At 38.2% G+C, this 27,922-nt stretch overlaps 1 protein-coding gene and 1 non-coding gene across 8 annotated transcripts in view; both read right to left on the bottom strand.

Annotated features, from left to right (window-relative positions):
• GADL1 (glutamate decarboxylase like 1) overlaps window positions 1–27,922 on the bottom strand; it is a 226,625-nt gene that overhangs the window by 49,418 nt on the left and 149,285 nt on the right. For all 7 annotated transcript variants that reach the window (XM_016140785.2, XM_016140781.2, XM_016140784.2 and 4 more), the window contains 2 exons: window positions 18,115–18,314; window positions 8,376–8,427 (listed from right to left, as the gene is read on the bottom strand). In XM_016140785.2, coding sequence (XP_015996271.2) covers window positions 8,376–8,427; window positions 18,115–18,314 — 252 coding nt within the window. The remainder of the gene's footprint in view (window positions 1–8,375; window positions 8,428–18,114; window positions 18,315–27,922) is intronic.
• On the bottom strand, window positions 1,596–1,702 carry LOC118602300. Its single transcript, XR_004950651.1, has one exon. It is a non-coding gene; the product is annotated as a U6 spliceosomal RNA (small nuclear RNA).

Raw genomic sequence — 27,922 nt, forward strand, 5'->3', positions numbered from 1 at the left:
CCATTGTCACATAGACAAAACCTTTCTCCACCACACCCTTCATCCTCACTGGACAAAAAAATAAGGCATGCCAAAGGCAATTACAAGACTTGTACTCAATGACCAGGTAGTTTGGGACGTTAAGGCTTTACAAATTACCTACACAGAATTGTGTTTAGTAAAAATTATGAGTCATGCCCACCAATCAGCACCATCCTTGTCTAATTCTTAGCATGGACAGTATTTCTAATGACTTTCAGTTTTCCACCACAAACACATTGTGCAGATAATAACCAATGTCATAATAGTTCTCAGTAACTATCACAGTTATGCTTCAGTATTAGTATAAAGCTTCAAAGTATTTCAGAAAGGAGAAATAGCTACCACCTAATATCTTAAAATCAAAACTGGTACTATATAGAGTTCTGATTTTAGTGGATTTTAAATCACAAACAAATGCCCAGAAATATTCCCAGCTCAACAAGATAAGTTCTTGTTCTGTTCATGCTTTTACCTTTGAAACCTGTAACATGCTTATTAGATTTGACAAAGAAAAAAAGTCTACAAATCTTCAAAATATAGAGTAGTTTAAAATGGAGAACTATGTAATTCGACTTGACTTCCACAAATATTAATCACAAGACTACAACAGTCTTTACCTATCTACACAATTTATGCTTGGAGTTCTGACTTATAATTGATTTGTTCTCTCTAGAGTTTACTGGTCTTCAAAATTCTTTAGTAATTTAATGTAAGATCTTTTAAAATAAAATAACTGTGGTTTATTAGAAAGCAGAAGAAAAGTATACTTATTGTGTGTCGCTAGGTTCTAGGAATTCATGTCTTTATGTTAACAAAGATGTTTTTCCAGATACCATTTATTTCAGTTATCAATTTCTCGCCTCTCAGCTACAAAGCCACCCTTTCTCTTTGTCTGACAATAATGGAGGTGGACTCTATAAATATCTCTCCTTGCCGTCAGGTCCAATCTCAGATTTATCAGCAGAGGGTGCTAGAGAGACTCTGAGAGGGAAAAGGTATCTTCCTGGTTCTGGTGTGCCCACCTTCTGAGCCTCCTGAAGTGTGCGTGCTTCTTTTCAGCAGCATTGGTGACCAGCAGCAAGTGCCCCCCCTGCTATCTTCCCCTAACGCCTCCCCTTTGTGTAGCTTCATGGCAGACTAGCAGCAGGTAGGCACCCATAAATGGCATTTTCTGGTACACTCCCCTCAGGTGGTTTCATGGGAGAGAGTAGCCCGTGAAGCACCCTGCCTTGCATGCCTTCTCTGGCACCCCTGTGAGTCGCTTGAGTAAGTTTTGGTACTGCCCTCAAAATGAGTTCTCCCAGCACCTCAGAAGGCGGATTCCTAGAGAACTGCACTGGTGTGACACCTCAGTGGACTTCTCTGCCATCCAGTGACTCACACTGTGCCCTCTGCAGCCCAGCTGGATCTCAGCCCTGGGAGCGAGCAGCTCTGCCTTGGTGCTCCATCTCACTTGTCGGGGCGATGGTTATTCTTTATATCTGCTATTCCTGTATTCATTAGTTTTTTTTTTTCTCTCTCTCTCCTGTGAGGCATTCTCCCATGACTCCAATCTCCTGGTAAATTTTTTTTTTTTGATTATAGAACAATTCACAAATTTCTGTGTCATCCTTGCACAGGGGCCATGCTAATCATCTCTGTATTATTCCAATTTTACTATATGTGCTGCTGAAGCAAACACGGTAATTCTTTATATTGCACTTTCTCACTTCAAATGACTGTGCAGTTTTTGTCTTCTTCTTGAATCATGATTAATACATCATTAAATTAGTTAGTCCTTTTCATTTGCATGGCAACATTATGAGTCACTTTGCAATAGTCTACCTGCTACCAGATCTGTTCTGTATTTTTTTAGAATCTAGAACTTTTGAATCACCTTTTAAAAATTTGCTTCCTTTAGTAAGATTCTGTTTAGGTATCTACCGAGTGACATATCCATCATTTCTTTTGCCCGGTCTCTTTTAGAATGGTGTGGCTTCAAGACTCTGACATTTGAATACTTATGAAGTCCTTCTGACACGTCATTTTATTGAAGGAAATTTGGTGCTCCGCTTGGTGGCATGCCTTTATTGTGGTCACTTCCAAAATTATTAAAGAGTTGGAAAAAATATCCCTTTACATATTCACAAAAATGCATTTGAATTATTCCAGAGTGAATTTCTTCAAGAGACCTCAGCACTGAAGAGTATTTTAAGAGTAGAACCATTCACAAGCCACTTAATTTCTCACAAAAATGAAAATTTGACATCTTGGGTGTCTTAGGAACACATTTAGTATGTTCTCCAATACCATGAAATTTAGAAGGCATAGAAATGAATCCAAGTGTCTAAACCAAACAGATGATAGTGTAGGGTACAAAAACCTGCAGTAATAAAAAGCATTGTCACAGTCTTTAAAAGTTCATGCAGAAGTAGAGAAATGTCACTAAAGAAAAGATGGATATATTTTATTCTGATTTTCAAGAGAAAAAAAAAAAGATTCTAAGAAAGAAAGCAGGTGTTTTGATGTCAATTCCGGCAAAGATTTGTGAGCACGTGATACGAGGTCCCTCAGGGAGAAAAGTCAATGGGCACCACAACGCGGTAGCTGGTATTCTCTAAAACTGAGTCACGTCAAGAAACTTAATCTTCTTTGCTTACAGTGTCGTGTAGATCACAATAACAGTAATAATAATAAAAAAAAAGCATCATGAGTTTTTATATGGATAAATACAGAGTCTAACACATAAATTGAAACAATTGATCATGCGAATGGAGAATGGAGAAAGGAGAAACAGTGGATATTAAATGACTTCAAGCTCATAAGTTTTAAATAGCTGATTAGATTACTAAAGATTTCAAAAGCAACGATGAAGAGAATGAAAAACTCGAGTTTTGTAGTCACTCAGATTTGGTTTGAATTCCAATTTCACCAGGTTTTTGCTTGGATAAGTGTCAAACTCTTCTCTGTTTTACCTTCCTAATGTATAAAATGGAGAAGACACTGTTTGCCTCACAGAATTGTTTTGATGCATAAAGAGGTCATTTATTTCCAATATTTAGTATAATATATGGTATACAGCGGGCACACTCTATTAGTTTAGTATTCTATTATTTGGGATCATATTGATAGAAAGAGATCCTTTTCAAGTGGATAAATGGCCTCACTAAAACCTGTGAGACACATCACTTTGTTAATTTCTGCATACAATATTTGAAGGGGAACATTAAAAAAATTAGAGCATGTCCAAAAAGGGCAACCAAAATGTTCAATTTAATAAAAAAAAATTTATATATTCCAGATATTGGAATAGACATTGGGATGAGAATAAAAGGACTTACACTTATATATGCATATCCCCAGGAAATCAAAAACTAGAAATGACACTAGGTACAGGCAGTTAAACTGCAATGTAACAAACATTACAAAAAAGAAATTTCCCATAACCCAAGAAACACCCCTGGCAAAGGGAATGGTGCACAGGCAGAAGCCAGTGATCAAGGAGGATAGCAAATACTTGGAATGAATAGATGACAGAGTATACTGAAGAAAGGTAAAGTTGGAAGTGAAGATAGATGACAGTCATTTCATAAAGGGCTTCCTCACATGCCATGCTTGGGAGTTGGGCTTGATCCTAGAGGCAATGGGAGTTACTGGAGAGTTTCAATCTAGGGAACAGATTTCATTTTAGAAAGGCCACAGTGGTCTGTAGTGGCTGGAGGGGTCTGAAACTAGAGATGGATTAGGAGATAGTGCCTACTTCAGAAGTGATGGGAGCCTGAACTAAGGCAGTAGCTATAGGAGTAGAGAAGGTACTCAAAATACATATACATAAAAGGGAACGGAGACAGCAAAGATGACATCAAGAGTTTTCTTTGGATGGATCATATTGCTAATGGTTCAATGAAGAATGTAGAATTTGGGTAAGAAAAACTGCTACACTTCAGATTTGGAAATGTTGCATTTGGAGTACCTGTAGGAGTCTAATTGAAAATTCCAGGACATGTCCACCTACAAAGGACTAGAGTTTAGGAGACAAGATAAGAATGGAGACATTATTGAGGCTATTGATAATAAAGCTCTAGACATTCATAAAACATTTCAGGGAAAGAATGTGAACACATGAAGGGCCAAAGACAAAGGAGTGAAGAACATTTCAGGGGGTACCCAGATGAAGAGATCTTCATATAGAGACTAAGAATCAAAAGTCACATGGAAAGGAGAAAAACTGGGAGAGAAAGTCAAAAGAAACCAAGACAGGAGAGAACTTCAAGAGGGATGGAGTGGATAATGTCATAAAATGCTGCAGACATACAACCAGATGATTACAGATAGTGCGATTTAGAAATTAGAAGGTTGTTGAGATCTAATAAAACTATGCAAAAAGGGAATTATCAATTGCAATGTGCTTGATACACATTAATAGTAGGGTTCAATAAGTATTAGAAAATGAGTAATTAGAGCTTTCTGGGAGAGGACTGTGACTTCTCTGACACAGAAAGTGTTCAGGCAGAGGTTGACCACCTGTTACAGATACTATCGGAGAGGTTTCCTTCACTGAGCAAAAAGTTAACTAGATGTCCTTGAAAATTCTTTGTGACTCGGAAAGTCTATAAAACTTAAATAACTCTTCCTAATGTAGAACTCAGGAAAAGAAAAGCAAAAACTTGAATAATTAGGACTCTCCCAAGAGATCAAAATAATATATGTGAATGATAGTATAAAAATGAATATACCTCTAGGAAAACATCTAGTAGATCTTAGATGCAACACAGGAAAACAGAGGTATGATTTTCAGGGGCCTATGAATAATGCAAAATCCATTTGAAATGATAACTTTCAATTATCTTTAAGAAGATATGCATTATTTTTGCTCTTTTCTGGAACAGATATTCGAGTACCGGACACTTTGTTTTGTTGTGTTCATTTACTACTTTCAGTGTTGTACTTAACACTCTCACTGCTATCTGCTACACAATGAAAATGTATACAGTGGTCCTCCCTTATCTATGGTTCCATTTTCAGCAGTTCCAGTTACCCACAGTCAACTGCAGCCCAAAAATATCAAATGGAAAATTCCAGAATTAAACAATTCATAAATTTTAACTTGCAAGCTATTCTGAGTAGTGTGAAGAAATCTCATGCCATCCCACTCTGTCCTACCCAAGATGTGAATCACCCCTTTGTCCAGCATCTCCACCCATTACACCGCCCACCCATTAGTCACTTAACAACCGTCTCAGTCATGGTATCACAGTGTTTGTGTTCAAGTAACACTTATTTTACTTAATAATGGCCCCAAAATGCAAGAGTAGTGAGTGATGCTGGCATTAGGATATACTAAAGAGAAGCCATTAAGTGCTTCCTTCATATGAAAAGGTGAAAGTTCTTGACTTAATAAAAAAAGAAAAAAAAAAAACCGTACGTACGCTGAGGTTGCTAAGGTCCACAGTAAAAACAAATCATCTATCCACAAAATTGTGAAAAAGAAATTTATCCTAGTTTTGCTGAGAGACCACATTCATATCACTTTCATTACAGTATATCGTTATAATTATTCTATTTTATTACTAGTTATTGTTGTTAATCTCTTACCGTGCCTAATTTATAAATTAAACTGTATCAGAGGTATGTATGTGTAGGAAGAAACGCAGTATATATAGAGTTCGATAATGTCTGCAGTTTCAGGCATCCACTGGGGGTCTTAGAACAGTATCTTCTGCATATAAAGAAGGGTTACTGTATATATAATTATAGACTTCGACTTTTCCTAAACTGAAAGAATTGCAGTTATACAAACATGAGCTCCAAATGAATCTCTGTATCTTGTAAGTATATATTAGGATTACATTTAATCAATCCAAATAAAGCATTTGTTAACAAAAAGAGGCTAATCAACTTGACACATGAAATTCAAGGTCTAAACTTACTTTATTTCTGCAAAGAGAATACATAGGAAAGAGGCGAATGCAGATGTTATTTAAACATCCTCATAAGTAGGCATTCTGGAGTATCACTGAAAAGCCACTTCCACTGCTTTTAGGCCATCTGGCTGCCATAGATGAAATATCCAGGGCAGAAGGCTACCTAATGATTAAAATCCACCTCGAGTTTCATTACAAGAATATGAAAGTATGTGGTTCCAAAAGAGGATGGTGAGACGGTACCTTCTTCAATTTTTAAGTCTTTAGGAAGAATATATAACTTCTAAATCGGTACATCTTTTTTCTCACCACTTTTTGTCTGTCAAAAACTGTGCAGCTCTGAAGTGTACAGCAATTTCCATAAGCAGTGTAGCTCCCATAGCCGGAGAAATAGAGAAGGCAATTCAAACTTAAGAAAGTAAAGAGGCAACTCAATCTCAAGAAAATAAAGATGGCAATTCAAACACAAGAAAATTAAAAAGGTGACTCAAACTCAAAGTCAAGCCAAGTGTATACACGCTGATGTATCTCTAAAAAATAGACATTTTCTTACATAATCATAATGCCATTATCATGCCTAAGAAATTATTAATAATTTTGTGGTATTATACAATGACCAGTTCATATTAGAAATACCCCAACTGTCTCAAAATTTGTTTTCTTACGACTGGTTTGTTCAAACTAGGATTCCGACAGCTGCATGCGTGGCGTTAGGTCGTTACATCTCTTCCGTCTCTTTCAACCTAAAGTGGTCATTGCAACTTTCTCTTTTACTTTTCTTCATTCCACCGATCTGTTTAAACCAGGTCAGAGGTCTTGTGGAGCGTCCCACATTGGAAATTTGTCTTCTTGCTTCTTTAAAGTGTTACCAGAAAGTCATGTGAATATGGATTCTTTTGCTATCTTTTGAAGTTCCTTTAAATCCCTGTTTTTCAGGAACTTTGGACTCCTTTGTAGCTAATGGTGGAAGCCAGTCAGAATTCTCTGGAGCTGGGTTTTCCAAACTTGTTTGAGGACCTGGACTACTGCAACGGTCTCCCAGTTTGTCTCATTTATTCTTTCTTTGTCCTCCCTTGATGCCCCTTCCTCGCCATTCCTCTCTAACCATGACACCCAGTGCAGTCTTTTAAAATGGAAGTTATACTCCTGTCTGCTTAAAACTTCTCCAGTGATTACACTTGTAATAAAAGCCACAGGCATCACCATGACCCACCTGACTCCAACCGATGTGGTCTCTGGCTACCTCTCCAACTTCATCAATTATTACAAACCGCGCCCCACCCCCCTTGCTTAATACACCTTTTGGCTCCTCAAACACATCCAAGTCTTATCAGCTTTAAGCCTTTGCCATCATTTATTGATTCTACCTAGAATGCCTTTCCTTCAGCCATCTGCAAGGCACGTTGTTTACCAACTTGCAGGTCTCAGCTCACACATAACCTCAGGGGGCCTCACCTAAACTACTCAGACCAAGCAATCCATCCTCCTCTCACATCCTATTTTACCATTTTACCCTGATTATTTCCATTATAGTACTTACCCCATCAGTATCGTCTAATTATTTATTTCTCTCTCATCAATTTGTTTTCTTAAGACTTCTCACTATCCGATATTTCCTATGTGTTAATTTGCTTGTTATTGTTTGTCGCTTGTTATTTTAATGTACGCACCATGAGAGCAGGGGACTTTCCTGCCTTGTATTTCCAGTGCCTGGAACTGTGCCTAGCACACAGCAATTGCTCAATAAATCTTGCTAAATAAATGAATAACAACAAAAAATAGCCAGATTGTTTATATAGGCTGTAATCTTTACATGATATTTACATTAGGTTAAAAACTGCTATTGAGTATGTGCTATAAGAAGATGTAAGAGAACCTCATACTTTATATTTCTTAAAAATCAGAATAATATTCCTCATATTTTCTAACCGCATATTTGAAGGAAAAAACCAATATCTCTATCTATGTGACCACCTATTTCTTATGTATAGGAGACACTGTAAACAACAAAATGACTTATTTTCCCCTTGTTCCAAAGCTAATATGCTCCCATTATTTTATAAAAAGAGAAAGCTATATGCATTATTGTTTATTCACTTAATTGATTTTTTTCATATGCAGACTCCACTATAGCACAGTTGAATATTTGCAGTACAATCATTATGCAATTTATATATCAAGAGAGAGGTCATAATTTATTCAGCATTATCCTTGGTAATTATTATTGAGCACTTTAATTTCCGATACTTAAGGCAAGTGTGTTCTCTGAATCCAACAAAGAAAAAATACTCCCTAATAGAGTAAATTAACATAATGGACCCTGTGAATTGAGCTAATGACTTGTTTCTAAGTCTGCAACACAAAAACCAATGAAATATAACAGATTAGAAAATTACCACCTTCATCACTGTTGAGTGACAAAATCACAAGCACAATTCTGCAATTACTTACTTCCATCAGTAACTTGAATCCTTCTCTTTTCTTGATTTCTTCTACTAGGTACCTTTAAAAAAAAAGTCAATAATATTTATAATTTGCAATCTAAAAATTCCACGAACATGACTGATATACAACAAAACTGTTATTTCTGATGCAGAGACAGGGCTTAGAAATACAAGACTTAGAAATAAGAGTACAAGTATAGATATAGGTATGGATTTAGACAGATACTTCTGAAGCTCAAGGAAAGGTATGTTTTTCGATGAGATTATGCTTCTCTCACATGTTAGCATCAGACTTTAACCCTTTTGTAAAATCCAAAAAAAGTAGATTGGATATATATCTCTGATCATATGGGCTTCATATTCTTATTCTAGATGGGGATTTAGCGTAGGGACTTAACTTACTTAGCTGGCTTGGGAGGAATGAGTTTTTGGTGTATAGTATTGCTTTTAAGTTCATTCAAGATCAAGGAAGGCCAGGGTCATCTTTTTCAAGGCCAAGACAGAGGGAAGGAGGATTGATTATTGGTATCATGAGGTTGTAGCCATCAACAGAATGTCTATGAATTCATCTTTAATGTCAGAGAAAAGAGAATCATCATGCCATATGCAAAGGGCACAGACACATGAGATACAGAATTTGATCAAGAAAAAAATAAAACTACATTAAAAATGTAAAATAAATTAACATTGACACCTTTCCCCTGGGCTTGGTTATTGTCTATATAAAAAGAGAAGATTTCTGAAATGATTGGTCTTAAAAACTAGTGATTTGATCAAGAGTCTGAAAAATCTGTAACACCTAACCTAATATTTCAAATTTGTGGGTCAAATATAAGAAAATGATTGGGGGTGCTGACAAAAACATATTTGCAAGGGTGTTTATTTCTATTGTGTAATAGCAAAAAAAAAAAAAAAAAAGGAAAGAAAATATGAGGAAGGAAGGAAGGAAGGAAGGAAGGAAGGAAGGAAGGAAGGAAGGAAGGAAGGGAGGGTGGGTAGGGGGGAGGAAGGAATGGAGGAAGGGAGGGAAGGAAGAAATATCACACCCAGCAATGAGGACTGGCTTTGAAAACTATGGTCCAGTCATATGGAATTATGGTACAACCATATGGAATTTAATCACATCACTAAATTATGTATATTCAATTAATATTTAAGGAAAAGAAAAAAATGCTCTCCTTAGGCCTCAGTTCCCTTACCTGTACAACTGAAATAACACACTCTGCTTTTCCAACCTCAAATGTTGGTGTAAAAATTTTTTAAAACATATATTAAAAAACTGGGACATATACAAACTGTGAAAATGGGGGTAGATATTATCACTATGTTCATTTGCTAAAGGCCATTCTAGAATGTTCATATGGAATACACCAGTTAATGAGACTCGGTTGTTTCCCCCCACACTTATTTGTATAGTTTTTTGCAAAAGGTTAAATATTGGTGTTTAGCATATAGATTATATCATCTTTAAATTATACAAAATATTATAAATATCCTATCATTATTAACTAGATAATATATATCATTTATTGTGAGAAACAGTTGTGTCCAGAAACACACACACACACACACATGCGCACACTCACAAAGTTTGATATTCTGCATACTTCTTTCCCTGAGTATTTTTTTAGGAGATGCAGCTATAAAGTTATGAAACTTTAGCACACTGTCTAAGTTACAGAAAAAGCAATTCCAGTGGTTAATAAACATTAGAAAAGTTGTCTGCACAAAGATGTGCAAACTAAACCATATTGTCCATGTGATACTGTAAACAAATTTTAAGAGAGACAATACCGAGTCTAGTGACATTGTGACAGAAAGCTGCTGCAAGTCTTTAAAAATTAATAATAGTCATATCTTCTGATTCAGCAAACCACTTTTGAAATGCTGATCTACCAAGAGAAAATCAACAATACTAAAGATATATATATATATATATATATATATATATATATATATCATACACACATACACACACACACATATATATACACACAATACATATGTGTATATACATGTTTACATACATGTTATTATATCTAAATCTATATGTGCATGTGTATGTATACAAAATAAGTAGAAACAAGATTAATATCCAGAAATTGGCAAATGGTAAAATAAAATGTATTATAACAATACAATGTAATATGATGCAGCTATTAAAATAAATGGATTATATCTACTTGGATTAAACCACAGGGATGCTTATGATACATTAGCAAGAGGTAAAAACAAAGTACTCAGAAATGTGCATAATATGATTTCACTTTTTACGAAATTATAATAAAGAAAGCAAAACTCATCCCTGTCCACGATTATATACGATCACAGAGTAAAGTACATAAGGATACATAAGGAATTGCTAACTCTTACCTAAGGAGGAGAAAAACAGGAGGCAACAGGGGTGGCAGAGATTATTAACTCTCTTTTCACACTTCTTTGCAAAGTTTCAAAGATGCAACTTCTTGTATAACTTTTGAAAAGGAACTTAATAAAACATAAAATGGAAACAGACACATACCATCTCCATCTACATGAGGAAAGCTTGCGGGCCATACTTTCTCTCACCTTCTCAGACAGAAACATACAGGCACTCTGTTAACTCAGAGCCAAAGCCATGATTTCATCCTGAGGCAGCCCTACACTAATCCTGGACAGCCAGAGCCTACAAAAAAGGTTTGCGTCTCCAGAAATCCTGGCAATGGCTACAGAGGATTCTAGTTGTATAGCTAATCAACTCTGTGAGTAGGCAAATTCTTTAACCATCCTGCGCCTGCCTCAGTTTCCTCATGCATGTAATGGAGATGTGAAACTAGACTGGTATAATCCTTCCCTAACAGATTACAACTGTATAAAACTTACGCTACCTATAGTGTTAACTTAAAGTATTTCTGTCAAACTGGCTAACGCTGCTCCTGGGAGAATGGCATCCTAAAACAGAGCTGAACCATTTCAGTTAAAACTGCTTCTTACAAACCATGTGGACCTGGGGTTTGTGTCAGGGTCATTATCCCCACTGCAGTCATTCTCAGAGACTATAAAGCCCTGTGTATCACTCCAACTGAGTTGAGGATAGAGGTGATTTGGGCGAAGAGTTGCTATTATAACAATAATAAAAGGATTATGCCAGAGTTCCCAAACCATGTTCCATGATATACCATGTCAATAGTTTTCCTATGTAAAAGGGTTACATTGTCAAATAGATTTGAACGATGTTGGCCATATCAGATAGATTGCTGTTATCTACGATTAGAAGTATACTTGGCTTAATACAAAAGGACCCTTACCGAGCTGGTCAGATGGTTCTATACTGTCATGAAGAACTAGGTGTTTTCTATCATTTCCTCCTGCGACATGCTCAGCATTAGCTAATCCCCTCATGGCTCCCAGATGCTGGCCACAGCTCCATACATCACACCCTTACACAACTGTGTCCCAAGAAGAAAGAGAAGGAGCTGGAGCACAAGCATTTTCTCTTCATTTCTCTATATGTAGGTAAGAATATTTTCCCAAGAAGTCTTCACAGAATTCTTCCTATATCTTACTGACAGAAGCTGAGTCAGATACCCACTCTTAAATTAATTATTGGCAATGGGTATTAGGTTGTACCATTGCTCCCAGCTGGAATATTGCTACCTAAACAAAATCAAGGTTCTCTTGGCAAGGAAAAAGGGAGAGTGGTTGTTGGGTGAACAATTAACAGTTTCTGCATACTGGTTAAAACAAAGTTAAAATGTTTCTATATTACAAGCCCCCTCAGAGCCTTTACGGTGCTAATGAACAACTGAATCTCCAAGAGAGGAATAACAGAGTAGTTAGCATTTCCCCAGCATATTTGACTATGAAAACATTCTTTGGAAGAACATTTATTATGATCTTCTGGAAGTCTATTATCCCACAGAGTGTAGTTTCAAAAATGTTAATTTAGAAGTGCCTCTTCTATAAGGTACCTTATGCTCTTCTTAAATACATGCTTAAATGAAATGAGTTTAGGGAGGGAGTCAACATAAGATGTGAGTCACTTCTGCCTACATTCATAGGGATGATTTATTCTTCACAACTTTTCTTTTCAATATATTTGGTAACGGCCTAAAGATAAAATACATTTTTTAAAAACTATTCTTGAATGACGCCAGCCGAAAAAAAAGATGCACATTGAGTTTTGGGACATAATGCAAGAACCATAAGTCACTCCAGGTAAACAGGTTCGAAAAGAAACGATAGTGTCATAACACTCATCACTGTCCTTCCCACTAACCTTAGCAAAAAGAGAGGAGAGAAAAAAATACATTAGAAAGAGTTTTCACCAATCCTTCCGGGCAAAAAACGCATTGCATTAAGACTCTGGCTTTATTTTGAAACATGTATTAATGATGATCTTGCTCTAAAACACTTCCCCTTCCTTTGATTACAAATGTTCTTCCAACATTAGAGACCCATAATTTTCCGATTAGTTAAATGAGTTTAAGACACACTTTTGCATTTTACTTGCCCTTTCACAGGATCTTCTTTCCTTTCTGGACATTGCCTTTCTAGTCCCTTTTGCAATTCACCAGCCACTTAGCATCTTCCTGGAGCACTCTGGACCAAGTTTCTCTCCCAGTCTCATCTTCTCATTTGAAATTTCTTGTAATGCACAGAGCCTTGCATAACTCTTGAGAGTTTTTTTCCACCTGCTTTCGGTATGCTCTGCATATACTAAGACATTGCATGACTTGTGTGATTCATCACAGATACCTACATACTACATTCTCTGGCAACTGTGATTTTCTTTAAAAAAAAATTACTAATATGAAAAATGAAAACGCTGGCCCTTCCATAGTCTCATAGACTCTCTCCATCTTGTCGCCTAGAGAAATACACTAGCAAGAAAGCACCAGTGTGTCACTGCTCACCTTTTCCATACTGACAACAATAAACCCCTCAGTATTCATGCAAGTCGGTGAAATAAATTCCATCGGGGAGATTGCAGGGATTGTGTGTCAAGGGAATAGATAAATGATACGCTGGAGACTTAACAAAGTACCAGAATGGGGAGTTCGTGAACTGTTTGTTGTTGTTGAAAAGACTTATAAACATGACTCTTCCCGATTCACTTTAAAAATTACCCCTTAGCAAATACTCCTTTAACCTGAGTGCCATAACAAAGGCCTAGAAGGGGCCCTCGGCAACAGGGGGCCCCGGGTGCCGTGAAACATTTTCTACTTTCCTAGTCAGAAATCAGAGATGCACCAACGCCTGCTTTGTGTTGGAGGTGGCAGTTTTAAACCTCACCCCTCTAAATTTCAACAGGACTTAAAAACTGCATGTTACTTTGGGTTCCCAATGTTACTGGTTTTCAAACCTGAGGAGAAGTAAAGTTTTAAGTCATTAATAATTCTTGAGAGAAATGTACTCTCATCTACTGGAATGACGAGGGTGAAATGAAAATTAGGAAAGCCTTAAAGATCTTCCAGGCGATAAATTTTATCTTCTTGCTGGATTTCTGACAGTTCATAAAGTAGGAATCACTGTCCTCTTGAAAATGTTCTTGCTTTCCCATGGGAAGAAGGAGCAAGCTGTCTGATCAGGGAGATAGAAATCCACTGGTACCTCAAAATCTGGTCCTTAACCCATTTGCTGTTTGCCCTCAGAATACTCTCTGGTGGCCCTTGTGGCTGCAGCATCTACCCAGAGATAACTCGCAGACTACAGTCCTAACCTTACCCCTAAAGTTAGCCATGAAATGTCTCACTTTTATTATTATTTTTGCATCTCTCTCTAGTATAGTGATAGTCTTAGAAACAAATGACACCATTCTATTTATAGCATTCTGTTTTTAGTCATGGTATTTCCATTTACAAAATACAGTAATCCTTGATCGCTACAAATGTCAAATCCCAGGACACGCAGCATTACTACCTGTGATGTTAAATTAATGCTGGCAGCGAGCTACACTTTTTTCCCCCCTAAACTGGAAAAGGGTTAAATCTTAAAGTCAAGGTACGAATTTCCAAACTAAGCTCCGTTTTGATTCGGGAACATGAAAACATCGTTTCTATGGAGTCAGAGCGATCCTGACTGCAATGGGGAGAAGAGTTTCACAGCTTTTCCATTATTGAAAAGACCTGACCTAGGGCCTAGGGAAATGGAGATCTTAGCTACATTAGGCTGCTGCTAACAGATGTGGACCCCAAACAGGAACACAATCCTCGTCGGCAGCTTTACTTTGCTAGAGTTCTAATCCACTGAAGGACATTCTATATCCTGAAAATGAAACAGTATTTCTTGGAAATTACAGAAATTATGCCAGGCAGAGACTTCTGTCCACAAATGAGAATAATTTTTATTGGGTAAACTCTAAATAAAGCAAGCGGTCTAGGGTCAGTGGGTGTGCTGGAAAATGGCATTTTAACTCTTACCAGTCAGTGATTGGAATGGAGTATGCTGGCTCACATAATCAATGATGTTCAAGAGCCAGACTGCGCTGGCTAGTGAGAGTCACTGTTAAATATTCAAGAATATTGCAAACCACAACTGTTGTCAGCTTGCAGTTTTCCACAGTAGGAATGTACACTGTGGAAACTGACAAATATTATAAATAGGGGCTTTTCCCCTCATCCTGAGAGCCAGTTTACCAGTACACCACTGCACATGGGCTCAAACAAACAGAACAGCTCCCAGAATTGAGAAAATGTTTCATCTTTTCTAAAGAGCAGAACCAGAAACCAACCAGCCAATTTGAAAGGAAATAAAATCATGAAAAAAAAAAAAAGACCTTATGTTGCTAACTTAATACAATTCTTAATCCTAGAAAAGCTTTCTCCAAGTTTGTAATTTCACATTCATTCCAAGTGACATGTGTAGAAAGACTCGGCTCTTGCTTGGTACTGGGGTGGGAGAACATCCTAGGAATACAGTGCTGGATATCAGCAATGTGCAAAGTTAAAGGGGGAAAAAAACCTATTACGAGTAACAGCATGAAAGAGGAGTGATTATCTTCCAAATATTTAAATATAGGTCACAGTCTGCAGAGATGCTCACTGAAATGTTAATTCCATTCAATTCAACTTGACAAATATTTACAAACAATAAGTATTGTTGAATTGAATTGAAATGTTAACATTTATCCTCCTGTGATATTTCTCTGCAAAACTTAGAAAATATCCTTTGACTATAAATTAAATTCTGCCCTGAGATGAATGTTAATTTTATAATACATATGATGATCAAATATTTATATCTAGCCTCTTTCAAGACACCTGTTATTGAATTACTTAGCAGCTTAGATAAAATAATGTGGAGGTTCTACCACACTTAAATAGTATGAGAAAATACAGAAAATTTAACAGAGCTTTCTGACTTTTATTTTAATTTAATGAGCAACCGTGAATATTTGTGGTAGACAGTTTCATTTTTTTTTACCACTAGGTAGATATCACCCTATTTCTGATAGAGGCGCTTTAACCCTATTTCTACTAAAGACACACTCCTCACCTAGTTTCAGTACATAGTCTATAGGAGGAACTGACAGTCTCCTCAGTACCAAGAGAGGTCATATGACTCAACATGACTAATAAGAACATGACGTTTCCCTGACGACACACTGATTCAGAGATGGACACTTGCCTCATCTGAAAATAATTAAAACTTTCCTCAGGATTGTTGAGAGTGGAACACTCTCTCCTTTTGACCTTGAACTCGAGCCTGGGAGGATATAGATCTAAAACTCCTGGCAGCTAACTTCTTACACAGGAATAAACCCAACATGAAGGAGGGCACGCCTGATAGATGGAGAGATTGAGGCCTCGTGATATTGTTTAGGCCCCTAGAATAAATCATTCCAGAAGTCATCACTACACTAGCTTATAAGTAACATGAGATAATAAATTATCTTTTTTTTGTTGTTTGTTTACAATACCTAGAGTTAAGGTTTCTGTTGCTTATCACCAAAAGAATCCTGATACAATATTTACGGATTTTTTAAACTACTTCTTAAGCTACAGTTGCCAGAATTGCTGACTTCCTACAGTCTTCTGAAAGCACCAAAGCCATCTTTGTACCTGTCCTTATATCCAAGCCCTTTGTCATGTAATCTTGCTCTTCTTCCTGCAAAATGTCAGTTTACTTCCTGCCTCTTGACATTGAGCTTGGCCATGTAGTTTGCATTGGTGATTGGAACGCTAGTAGATGTGATGCAATCAGGAGGCTAAACCGGGCTTGGCTTATTGGGCTTCTGTCAGCACCATCACAAGAACGTGTTCCAGCAAGCCTGCTGGTCCAAGGAAGATGCGAGACAGGTGGAGAAGAGACCCAGACCTTCCCCCTCTACCTCACAGCCACCATCGTATGAGATAAAGCCGCCCCAAACTTGCAGACCTCTTAGGAAAAAAAAATGTCGTCCTAAGATACTGGGTTTTCAGACAGTCTGCAGGGCATCACTGTTGCATAGAATGTTGTACAGAGTGCCCGTACGACTCCCAGTATAGAAAGAAGAAATTGTTTTAAATCTCTAAGGACATACTTTAGGTTTTTGGAAGTGAAACGTCAACAGGAAGTGAAAGAGAGATTATCTAAACTAGAGGTCACATGACGCCTATAGTGGCCAAGTATATAAAAAAATAATAACTAAAACTCATAGGCACTGTTCTCAGTGTTTATAAATATCGGTTCATTTAATCCTCATAACAATTATTTGAGATAGATGCTGCTGTTATCTCCATTCTACTGGGATGAAACTGAGGTACAGAAAGGTTAGGAAACTTGCGCAAGTCATAGTTGGTACATGGTAGAGCTAGGTTTGCATCCCAGTTGCTTGGACTCTATGCTGTAGTAAAATACGCCAGACAAAAAACAGCAGGGAGTGGAGAGGACTCGAATTCTCCAGAGAGCTGCACATCATGTTCAGTGGTTTGTCACCATGTGGGAATGAGAGCATTCTGATCTTTCGGTAGATGCCAAAAATCTAGATTTTTGACAAATCTGTTTTAAATATTTTAAATGTTTGATTTTTTTTAAAAAAAACATCATGAAGGTTAACTCTTTAAAGTCCAGGTCCAGCAAATCACATTTAAAACCAAGTTTGGTCACGAAACCAAATCTGGTCATGGCCTGCCCATCTGCACCTACTGACCCAGGCTTAGCAGCAGAGCCCTGTTCAAGTGGCAAACATAGAGCACCTATATCTCAAGAGCTTTTCTAAGGTCTTTGAAAGTGGTTTCAAAAGTTTCGTCTCTCATATTACAACACAGCAAGCAAGCCAAGGCATTCCCACGTCACTTTTACCTTTTGCCTTTATATCAGGCCTGCATTTTCAAGACCTGCTTTTCGGGTCCTTGAAGTCACCGTGATCTCTCTCACACCCGGAGGTTTGGGCTGTGTGTCCCCTCTGCCTGGCTCACTCTTCTCTCCTTTCTTCACTGAAGGTCGCTTCCCCCAGGAAGCCTCTGCCGATACTCCTCAAGAATATACCAAGGGACCCTCCTGAGTGGTCTGGAGCACCATGTACCCCTCCTTACCAAAAGTAGGTTCCTTTGTATTTTGTTTGCTTTGGTGCCTGAATGTGTCTCTTACTAAGCTAGGATCCTGGGGGGTGGGGCTAAGACTGCTGTGTTCATAATTCCTCACATACAGTAGGTGATGAAAAAGTGGTTATCGGATGAAAGGAGGACACATACAGCCCTTGTAAATATTACTTTCATTGGGTCTATTACAGACAGACGGACATGGACACACACACACACACACACACACAGACACACACGTACCTAGATAAAGCAAGAGCACGATTAACTCTTTCTTCAAGGCCTACTGTGCCCAGGGCCTTCCATGTCATCCAGAACTTGAATGCATCTGGTCTCCTACTACACTGGATGGACTTATCTCCTGTGTCGTAGCTGACATCATAGAATTTATCCTGCTGGAAGAGGTAAGATGCCTTGGCAGAGTAGCATTTCTTAAGAAGATCCTTTTGGATAAAAGAAAAAGAAGAAGAGGAAAGAAAGGTTGTGAGACTGTCAATTTTTAAAATATACTTGATTCAAAAATCAAATACCCACAAACATAACTTGTATGATATTCTACTATTTTGTGCCAAAGGTCTTTGGTCTTATTCTAGGACTGCCCTACATCAGAAGCAATAGGTATGTAGTAAGTTGGGGACACAGATTACCCACTATATTTCCAAAAAATTCTCAGAGTTGGGAACGCTAAGTCCATCCTCAACAAGTGTACTGATGAGTAATGAGAAGCACTGAGACAACTATGTCACCATCTGTATGACATCAAGGTGGACCGATTTCTTAAAATGAAAAAAAAAAAATCTATGTATAACTCATTCAAGGCTCCATAATGGGAGAAAAAACCTCTAACATATTATAGATACTTTATACAATTTCATAGGCAAAAAACTAGGCTTTTGAAACCTTTTCTTTTCAACTCATATCATATCGGAAAGGGCAGAAGTGACAATAACCCATGGATAAAATATCTGAGAAAAGATCTGTAGAAGAGTTAAAAAAGTGCCAACAAGTTTTAACCACCACAAAATATCGGCTACAATTCCAAAGAGTTTTGGAATTTGTATTTACTAACTGGTTACTTCTCGTCAAGCATTGGGCAATAATTCACCAGTTGATTATCATTCTAGAGTCTTTCCTTTGACCTCAAATGATTAGAGTTTAAGCCCTGTTGCCCTCAAGGTCATTTGATATCTGCAAAATCCTAGATTTTCTAACGTGTTCTTCATAGCCCCCATAATTCCTCAAGCATCTTCATTCCCAGAGAATACCTATTAGAACCATTTGACCCCCACCTAGCAAAACTCAACTACTCAGTGTTCCTTAACCACTAGATTATGTCCCACTATATCTTTGCTCACACACCTTGCTTGACCTTGTCTCTATTTTAAGATAATAACTGACACATTCAAAAGAATATATCCAGCATAAGTTCTAAAGTTTACTAACAGCAAACATTTTTCCCTCTTTAACTAGATCTGCCCCTTTTTTGGCTTCATCTCAAGTTCTCCTTTCACTCCAATTTCTTTATCTGCTCATCCCATTGGACCCACTTCCTCCTTTTACATCTGGCTGCATTCATTGGCTTTGCTCCTTCCTGCACTGAATGAACAGTCCGCATGTATCCTCTCCTAGTATGGCCAAGCAGGTTCTTGAGGGCAGGAATCATTTCTTATCTAGGTCCATATCCACAGAGTTTCACAATGTATTGGGCACAGAGGACCCTAAGAAATGAGAGTAATGATAACACTCCCCACATTCCACATTTCTCTCACATTCCCCTGACATGTAGTACAATCAGAATAAACACAGATATATAAACATCTCATTTGGTGCATCTTCCAAACCTCAACAATGCAAAACTATCAATGCTGTACAGGAAGCTACAGAGAAACTCCAAAAAATCATAGAGGTCCTAGAAAATGATCCCTCTGAACAGAAAACTTATTAAATGTATTCATTTGACTGACCAACTTGTACTTAGAGAATTTTAAAAATCTAAGGTATCACATTCTAAATAAAAGCATGTATTTGCTGTCTTAATAGTAATATTGTCTTGAGTGGACACTAATCTGGATATAATGTATTCCATTACCATAAAGCATGATTTTATACAATGTAAAAATATATATAACAGCTATAACCAAGAACTCCAAAATCCCACTTATCCAGTATCCAAAATAAACTGAGTGTAATATAATAATTAAAGAAATACTAGTAAGCCTTCAGTCTGGCTCTGGTGGATGTTATTAGCAGACGTCAGGGAAGAGTAGATTGCTCTGACCTGAACATTATTAAGGTAGAAAGAGCACCTTACTCTTTAAGCTACTTTCACTCTATCAGCAATCTCTCAACTCTGATCACAGCTGCCACCACTGCATTTCCCAACCCTCAAATGTCAGGAAATTTGGTTATTGTTTCCATAGCAACCGCAGCCTGACCATACATCATAACATTAAAAGGCCACTGCATATATTTTAAGGACAAAGCATGCACACACGCACTTGTACTCGCATCATGATTATAAATTTACTTTCGTCAACCATGAAAGATTCCAAAAAAATTCCCAAAGCAGATGAACTTTGCACATGTCTTGGACAAGTTTCAGTGACTTATTCTAGTGGTTGAAAGGGAGAGGAAGCCCATTCATTATCAGAAGACAAACTGCATCATCAGAGGCGAATGGAGAAGAGGAAAGCCAAGAAAACATACAGCAGAGTGAACGACTATCCTGCAGCAGTGACACTGTTAATTTCATTGCACTGAAAAATCCTCCTACCTTGGGAAGGTTTGGTAAAGAACAAGTGGAGGCTTGGGATTTACTTCCTTGAAAATAAATGAAAACTTTCCCCCCAAAAGGTTTTGCTTTGCATTTTAGTTTATGTTCTTGTATTAAAATGAACGAGATGTCTTTAGTTTGAGATACACACTAACTAAGGGAAGATGCTCAGATCTCCAGAGAAAACAACATTTTGGAATAAGTATAATAAAAGTTTATATTCTTCATGTTTTTAACTGTAAAACACTTAATTAGTTATTATTGCACTATCAAAGAGAAGGGCCATGTTTATATTGCTCATCTTTTTACACATAATCTTAGCAGGAAAATAAATACTAGTTATGTGAATTCCAAAGACAAGTATTCAATGAGAATACTAATTGCTTTATATTGTGATATCATCTCAAACAATTCTCAAGAATTAGTACACAATGTATTAGCATTCTCAAAGTGGCAAGTGAGAGAAATGCAATCAGAATAGCTTAAGTGAAAAGGGTTTTTTTTATAGGTTCATATTTTTAAAAATCCAGATATATATATATATATATATATATATATATATATAATATTCAGACACGGTTGGATCCAGGATTAAACTTGGAATCTGTCTTTTTCTTCTTGTTCTAGTTTCTTCTACATTGGCGTCATTCCCAAAGCAGAAAGCTGGTAAGAAGGCTTGGAACTGGGGCTTGAAGTGGGGCCTGTGAGCACAGAGGGAAGCTTCGTTTGGAGAGAGATGGGAAAGAGAGAAGAGACAGCCTCTGCCAGTGATGTTACCCAAGCAATGAGATGCTGTCAGCCTCCGTCTGAACCTTCTGCTGCTCAAAACTAGCAGGAAGCCAATTGGCAAGGGAGCCTGGGAAATGTGGTTTGCAGGAGTCAGGCCCTTTCAGAACAAGGCAGAGGAAGGCTGAAGAATAAATTATGCAGTAAAGAATTAACTGGCAAATGACAAGCACACTGCCTAACTACAGAAACAACTTTTTTCACCATTTTTGTTCATGACAGCTAACTTAGCACATAATCACAATGGTCAGAACCAACATTTATAAAGTTCTTACTAAGCGCTAAGCACTGTATATGTACAGACTCATTTAAATCTCATGTTCTATTATTTTTGTCAATGCCAATGCACTTGTGAAGAGACTGCAACACAGCAAGGTTTGGTTAATTACCGAAGATCATGTCCCTAGTAAGCAGTTTCACACCAAGGCTGCTTGGATTCAGGGCCTCAACTCTTCACCCTCTACTCTCTACAGCAAGTACTTAAATATATGTGGATGGCAGTGCTCCATAAACGCTTATTAAGAGTTTTTAAAGAGATCAGTGAAAAAGAAAGCGGCAGTAGAGAACTCAATGAATTTAGAGGTCAAAACAACTAACACCTGTCAGACTCTTTTTCTATTACTACCATTTCTGGTTTATTATTGGCAATATCTTGTCGATGAAACATTTTGAGATTTTTCTAAGGACTTGTGACTCTGGTGATAGTTAAGGATATCACTAAAAACACACAACGAATCAGTAGGTTGTATATTTGCCTTGTCAAGATCAGTCATCTTCGATTTCCACATGCCAGACCAGACTCTGCAGTCTCTTTCCCAGAAGTCGATGACCACATGGGTCTACTTTAAGTCTTCACTCCTTGTAATCACGTGTTCAGCTAAGCAAACAAAAGCTACCAAGGACTCTTCCCATTTGGTTCTTCCCATATTCTGTCCCACATCACCATTATTTAGATACAAGAAACTGCTTACACTTAATGCTTCAGAAAATGGGTGTATTAGTTATCTTTGTATCAATTAATTCATTCCAAAATTATGTATGGAGGACCCATTTTATGACAAGCACTATGATGCTAGGAGTTTGGGCATATGACCCCATTGGAAGTATTAAGCATCTAGGCAAACCATTTGTTAACTGAATGTGCAAACTAAATTTAGACTGTGAATAGTAGAAAAGCTGAGTTGTAATCTAGAATGTAAAAGTGAATTAAAAAAATAAAAATGAATTTTTAAAATGATTATACCTTCTGACACTGGCTTTATTTATTTATTGAGTGAACATTTTGAGAGGCTTAATGTATGCCAAAAGCTGTGCTAGGCACTGGTGCTGTAATGGAAATAAGTTGCTGTCCTTAAGAAGTTTAAGCTGAAGACAGGGACAGGAAAATAGACAATTAGAGTAGAGTGCTAGAACAGGGGAAAGAACAAGGTCTAAAGAGCATGAAGAAGGATCATCCTTTACTAACTTAGAGATGTTAGATAGGGCTCTTCAGAAAAAGAGATGTGACACTTGAGAGCTGGGAAAAAAAAAAAAGACACTTAGGAAAAGAGAAGATGAAATTAATTCAGTATGATTGGGGCTAATTAATGAGGTAGGCCATAGCTAGGAAGGCTGTAAAGGTAAAGAATAGCCAAGTCGTCAAGGATCTTAAATGCCACGGTAAAAATGATTGCTCATGGAATTTCCATATTACGAATTGAACTTCATTAGTGTTCTGGCAGAATAAAGTGCGAATCAGCAGATGTGGATTCTGCTTTTGATTTAGTCACTTGGTGTCAGAGCTCAAAGCAAGTGACTTAACGTCGTGGGCTTCATTTTTCGCATTGACCTAATGAAGATACTTGCTCTACCCACCATACAGGAATACTGTAAAAATCTGGTGACATAATGTTAACTGGTAACATTTCTCAGTCTTTGGCCAAAGTCTTCCCCACCACCTTTTCTCTCCTACATATTCCTGTACCTCTGGCTCTTCCAGCTGCCACCACCCATTCTCCCTTAGATTTACTTCTCTCCCTAGGAAAACTGCAGAATAAGATGGCAGCTCTAGACTTCCTTCCTCACTGTTTATGAAATGAGCATATTACGCCCCTCACCCATCTCCCCTTTTTAATGGAATGTATCTGCAAGTTTATAGTAGAACATGTTAATAAAATAAAAATTTATTAAAGCTATTACAAAAAAATCTTAGAGCAATAGAAAGCATTACCCATGGTATTCATCCTCCAAGTGGAGTTAAGCCTGACTTTGTTTAAGCTATCGGACATGATGGGCTTCCTAGATGTGGGTCTTTCCAAGTCTCAGCACGATTGGCACAGAAGACTCAAAAAGTAGAGTATAAAATGAGAGTGGGCAAAGGCATGTACTAGGTGGACTGAGGACAAAAGAGCCATCGAACAACCAGGTGTATTTTCAGTTTCCTTATGCAGACAGGGGAACGTGGGTATGTTGAGTGACTGCTGAGTCGTTGGTTGGGTCGAAGGAATAGAGTAAGCAAATAACAGAAATGTCAGTGTTATCAGACTGAAACATGGAAAAAGTGAGTGTATTAGGCTGAGCCATGAATAGTCAAGAAATCAAGAAAGAGAAAGCAAGAAAGGAAAGGAAAGGAAAGGAAAGGAAAGGAAAGGAAAGGAAAGGAAAGGAAAGGAAAGGAAAGGAAAGGAAAGGAAAGGAAAGGAAAGGAAAGGAAAGGAAAGGAAAGGAAAGGAAGGAGGAGGAAGGGAGAAAGGTGGATTTGGGAGAGAAAGAGAGAGAAGGAGGGAGAGAAGGAGAGAAGGAGGAAGAAAGGAAGGAGAGAGGAAGAAAGGAAGGAAGGAAGAAAGAAAGGGGAAAAAACAAAAATGTCCAAAGCTCATCTGCTTTGGGAAAAAATCAGCCAGGCCTCAACTTTGTGCACTTCTACTCACAGTTTCTGCATCATGCTCTATTTAAGTTCATCTGTAATCCAAAGCAGGTGTCCTTTCATTTGTGGATTCTTTACACATCTTTTATTTTTCTGATGACATTTCTTTGATCCCTCTTTTTAGGATTTATAGATTTAATTCATTTCCTTCTGTTGTAGCTTTTCCATTCTCAGTAGCAGTAGAGAATTGTTAAAATCACTTGATGTTGCATCCAGCTTTAGAAAGGAATATTTTTGATAAATGGCCACAGTTTTTCTTCGAACTCTCCACCCATCCATTTTTATTTGCCTTCTCTGCCATTTGAAAGGCTGGATTCAGACACATCGTGCTTCATTGGCTGCTTCAGTGTCTGCAGCAGGTTCATGTCCTGACTTACAGGCTTCAATTCCCAGCTCTGAATAGTTTTTTGGTCAATTGATTCAGCTTTTTTTTTTTTTCCTATTCTACTCAAGCATTTATTTCTCAGTCATTGGTAGCACCTACAGATCGGCCTCTGCCTCTGTCTTCAATTAATTCTCCAATTATTACTCCCCTCCTTTCCCTCATCACCTGTATCTCCTGGAAGATGTTAGGCACCGAAGTTCACTGATGCTTAAGGTGATTGTGCCTGAATTTCCGAAAAACTGGTGAACTGTTTGTCCCACTCTCTTCTGCCATGTGGCGACATATTTGAACTTGCTGTCCTGACATTTGGACATTTCCTTTCATACAGTCCACAGTTGCCTTCCTTGGCTCAAAATACTGTGTCCTATTAGCCCTGTTTGCAAAGTTGCTCAATGGACCACCTGATTGTGTTTCCAGAAAGTTTCTGGGTGCTGTGTGCTAAGTCCCCAACAACAAAAAAATGTGACTTCCTCTTCTGCTTCCTTCAGTTCTTATACATAATGCGTTTTAACTACACAGAATTCTGTGGAGTATGTTCCTAGAGAAAACAGCAATTCATTTATGATATTTTGAAATGAAAAGTTTTGTATGATACATCCTTGCATTTGTCCTCTTCCTTTGAGCTGTGGGTTATTATTTTTTTTTAATTTCGAAGTTACTTTTCATAGCTGAGTTCAATCTCTCCTTTCTTTAATACATTTGACGTACTTCTAAAAATCACCCTTTTCCACTCGTGTATTACTGAGTCGACAAACAGCTCCCACCGCTCTGGGCCACAGCTCCAGGTAGAAGTGGCGCAGGGGGGCGCCCGACCGTTCAGGTCCCGTCCCAGGCGAATCCCTTGCTGAGGAGACTTCACACCTCTTAAGGCCGCGGCCTCCCCTGGCTCACCTCCCTTCTCCGTTTGTCTCGCTACCTGCTCCTCCTCCCAGTTGCTCTACAGCCACCTCACGGCAAAAGGGAGGGAAGACAGAGCAGCGATTCTGCGCATGCGCTGGCAAAGCTCAGCCATGAACCTCAGGAAGAGGGGGAGGGACTGCTACCCAGGGGACAGGGCCCGAGCTGCCCGGGAGCGCAGAGCTTTCTCGATGGTGGTTTTCATATTAGCATCATGTGAACTGCTAAAAACAATCATAAGAGACAGATAACATTGCCTTGTAGATTCCCTGAGACTCCATCCTACCCCACAGGTGGGCTAACTCCAGCTGTTGTGTTTTCTATTCAAATGGCCTGCCTTGGCTCATGCTACAGACTTTCCTAAAATCTTGCAAAGGTTCACCAAACCCAAACAAACGGCATCTGGCCTCTGCGTGCTCTGTACCTCTTGCGGCAGCCGGCCTTGGTTCTCTGCTGGGCCTCTCCAGACACCTCCAAGCCCAGAGTGGTGACCATCTGTGGACTGCTTGGTGGCTCCTGCCAGGTGTCCCTCAGTAGGGCACAGGCTGAACCCGGACTGCAACGGGACCCCTCGCAGGAGGACCCTGGGTGGCACACCCGGTGACTATCCTTGTATGGAGGCAGAGCACCTCTGGGGGCCACATCTGAGGACAACACACCCAAAGAGTAGACTGGAGAGGCACCAAAGCCCTGCTAAAGTGAACCCCACTCCAGAGGGTCAGCCCCTCGCTGGCCAGTCCTCACAGCGAATCAGCCCAAGGGTTAGTCCCACCCACTGAGGTGCAAACAGCAACTAGGGCTCAACTACAAAGGAGGGCACACAGAGCCCATACAAGGGACACACCCAGAGCACCTGGCTTGGGTGACCAGGGAAACTGTGCCCCTGGGCCCCGCAGGACTCCTACTACATAAGCTCACTCTACTTTGAAGGGACATGTGCATCCATGTGTTCACTACATCATTATTAACAATGATAAAAAATAGGGAGGCAACCTAGGTGTCCATCAATGGATGGATGAATAAAGAAGAGGTGGTACAGGTATACAATGGGGCATTTCTCAGCCATAAAAAAGAATGCAACAACATGGATGGACCTAGAAGGTATGTGCTGAGTGAATAAGTCAGACAAAGACAAAGGCCATATGATTTCACTTACATATGAAATCTAAAAAACAAACAACAGAACAGAGACAAATTCATAGATACAGAAAACATTTTGATGGTTACCATATGGGCGGGGGATTGGGGAGTAAAAAATGGTAGTTACAAAATAGTCATGGGTATGTGAAGTACAGCATAAGGAATATAGCCAATAATATTGTAATAACTATGTATGGTGTCAGATGGGTACTAGATTTATTGGGGTGATCACGTCATAAGTTATATTAATGTCTAAATGCTATGTTGTACATCTGAAATTAATGTAATATTCTATGCCAATTGTATTGAAAACAAAATCTTATTATTTAAAAAAATTATAGGGGCCGAGAAGTTTGATACAATTTGTGGAAACCACTGGCTATCCTGGAATACCTAAGCACTTTGTCTTACTACCAAGGCCCTACTTCTACTTCCAGAAAGCCTCTTGGAAGATTCCAGAGAATTTTATTAAGTTCTAGACCTATAATCCAGAGAGAAATTTTCAGAGAACAGAGTACTTTAGTGGTAAACTTTAATTCCTCTATTTTCTTCTGAAGTATAATCTTCCTTATATACCCCTAAACAAGGGTTAGAATGAGCTGATTTGAAAATAAGAAAACTAAAAGATATTTTTAAGAAATGAAACTTAATAAGTTTAAGCAGTTACGGTGCCTACAGGAGAGAGGAACATTGGGCTCAGTGTCTTAGTATGTGTTTCTATAAATAAATAAGAAACATTTGATAGTGCAGAGATCACTGGCAATACCTCTGCATGCCCCACAAGCATTTAAAAATAGTGCAATTTGGCTTCTTTCTTAAGTCAGATGGTGATTTTCTAATTTTCTCTAGGCAACAATCAACATACCTTCTCTGTTAAGGATAATCTACAACAGTATTTTTCAAACTGACTATGACTCACAGTAAAAAGTTATTTTAAAATAATGACAGTATCCAGCCTAACATGCATGAAACAAACAAAAGTTTAACAGTTAAAATGCACACTGATATTTTTTATTCCATTCTATTCTGACTGTTCATTATAAAGAAAAAATGAAAAGCTGATCTGACTTACAAATGACTGTATAACTCAATTAGTACAGTGGTTCTTAACCCCTGATGATATTAAAATTATCTGAAGAGTTTAGGGAAAAAATACAAATGCATG

This window comes from Rousettus aegyptiacus, unplaced genomic scaffold (genome assembly GCF_014176215.1).
Source record: "Rousettus aegyptiacus isolate mRouAeg1 unplaced genomic scaffold, mRouAeg1.p scaffold_m13_p_4, whole genome shotgun sequence".
Lineage (NCBI taxonomy): Eukaryota > Metazoa > Chordata > Mammalia > Chiroptera > Pteropodidae > Rousettus > Rousettus aegyptiacus.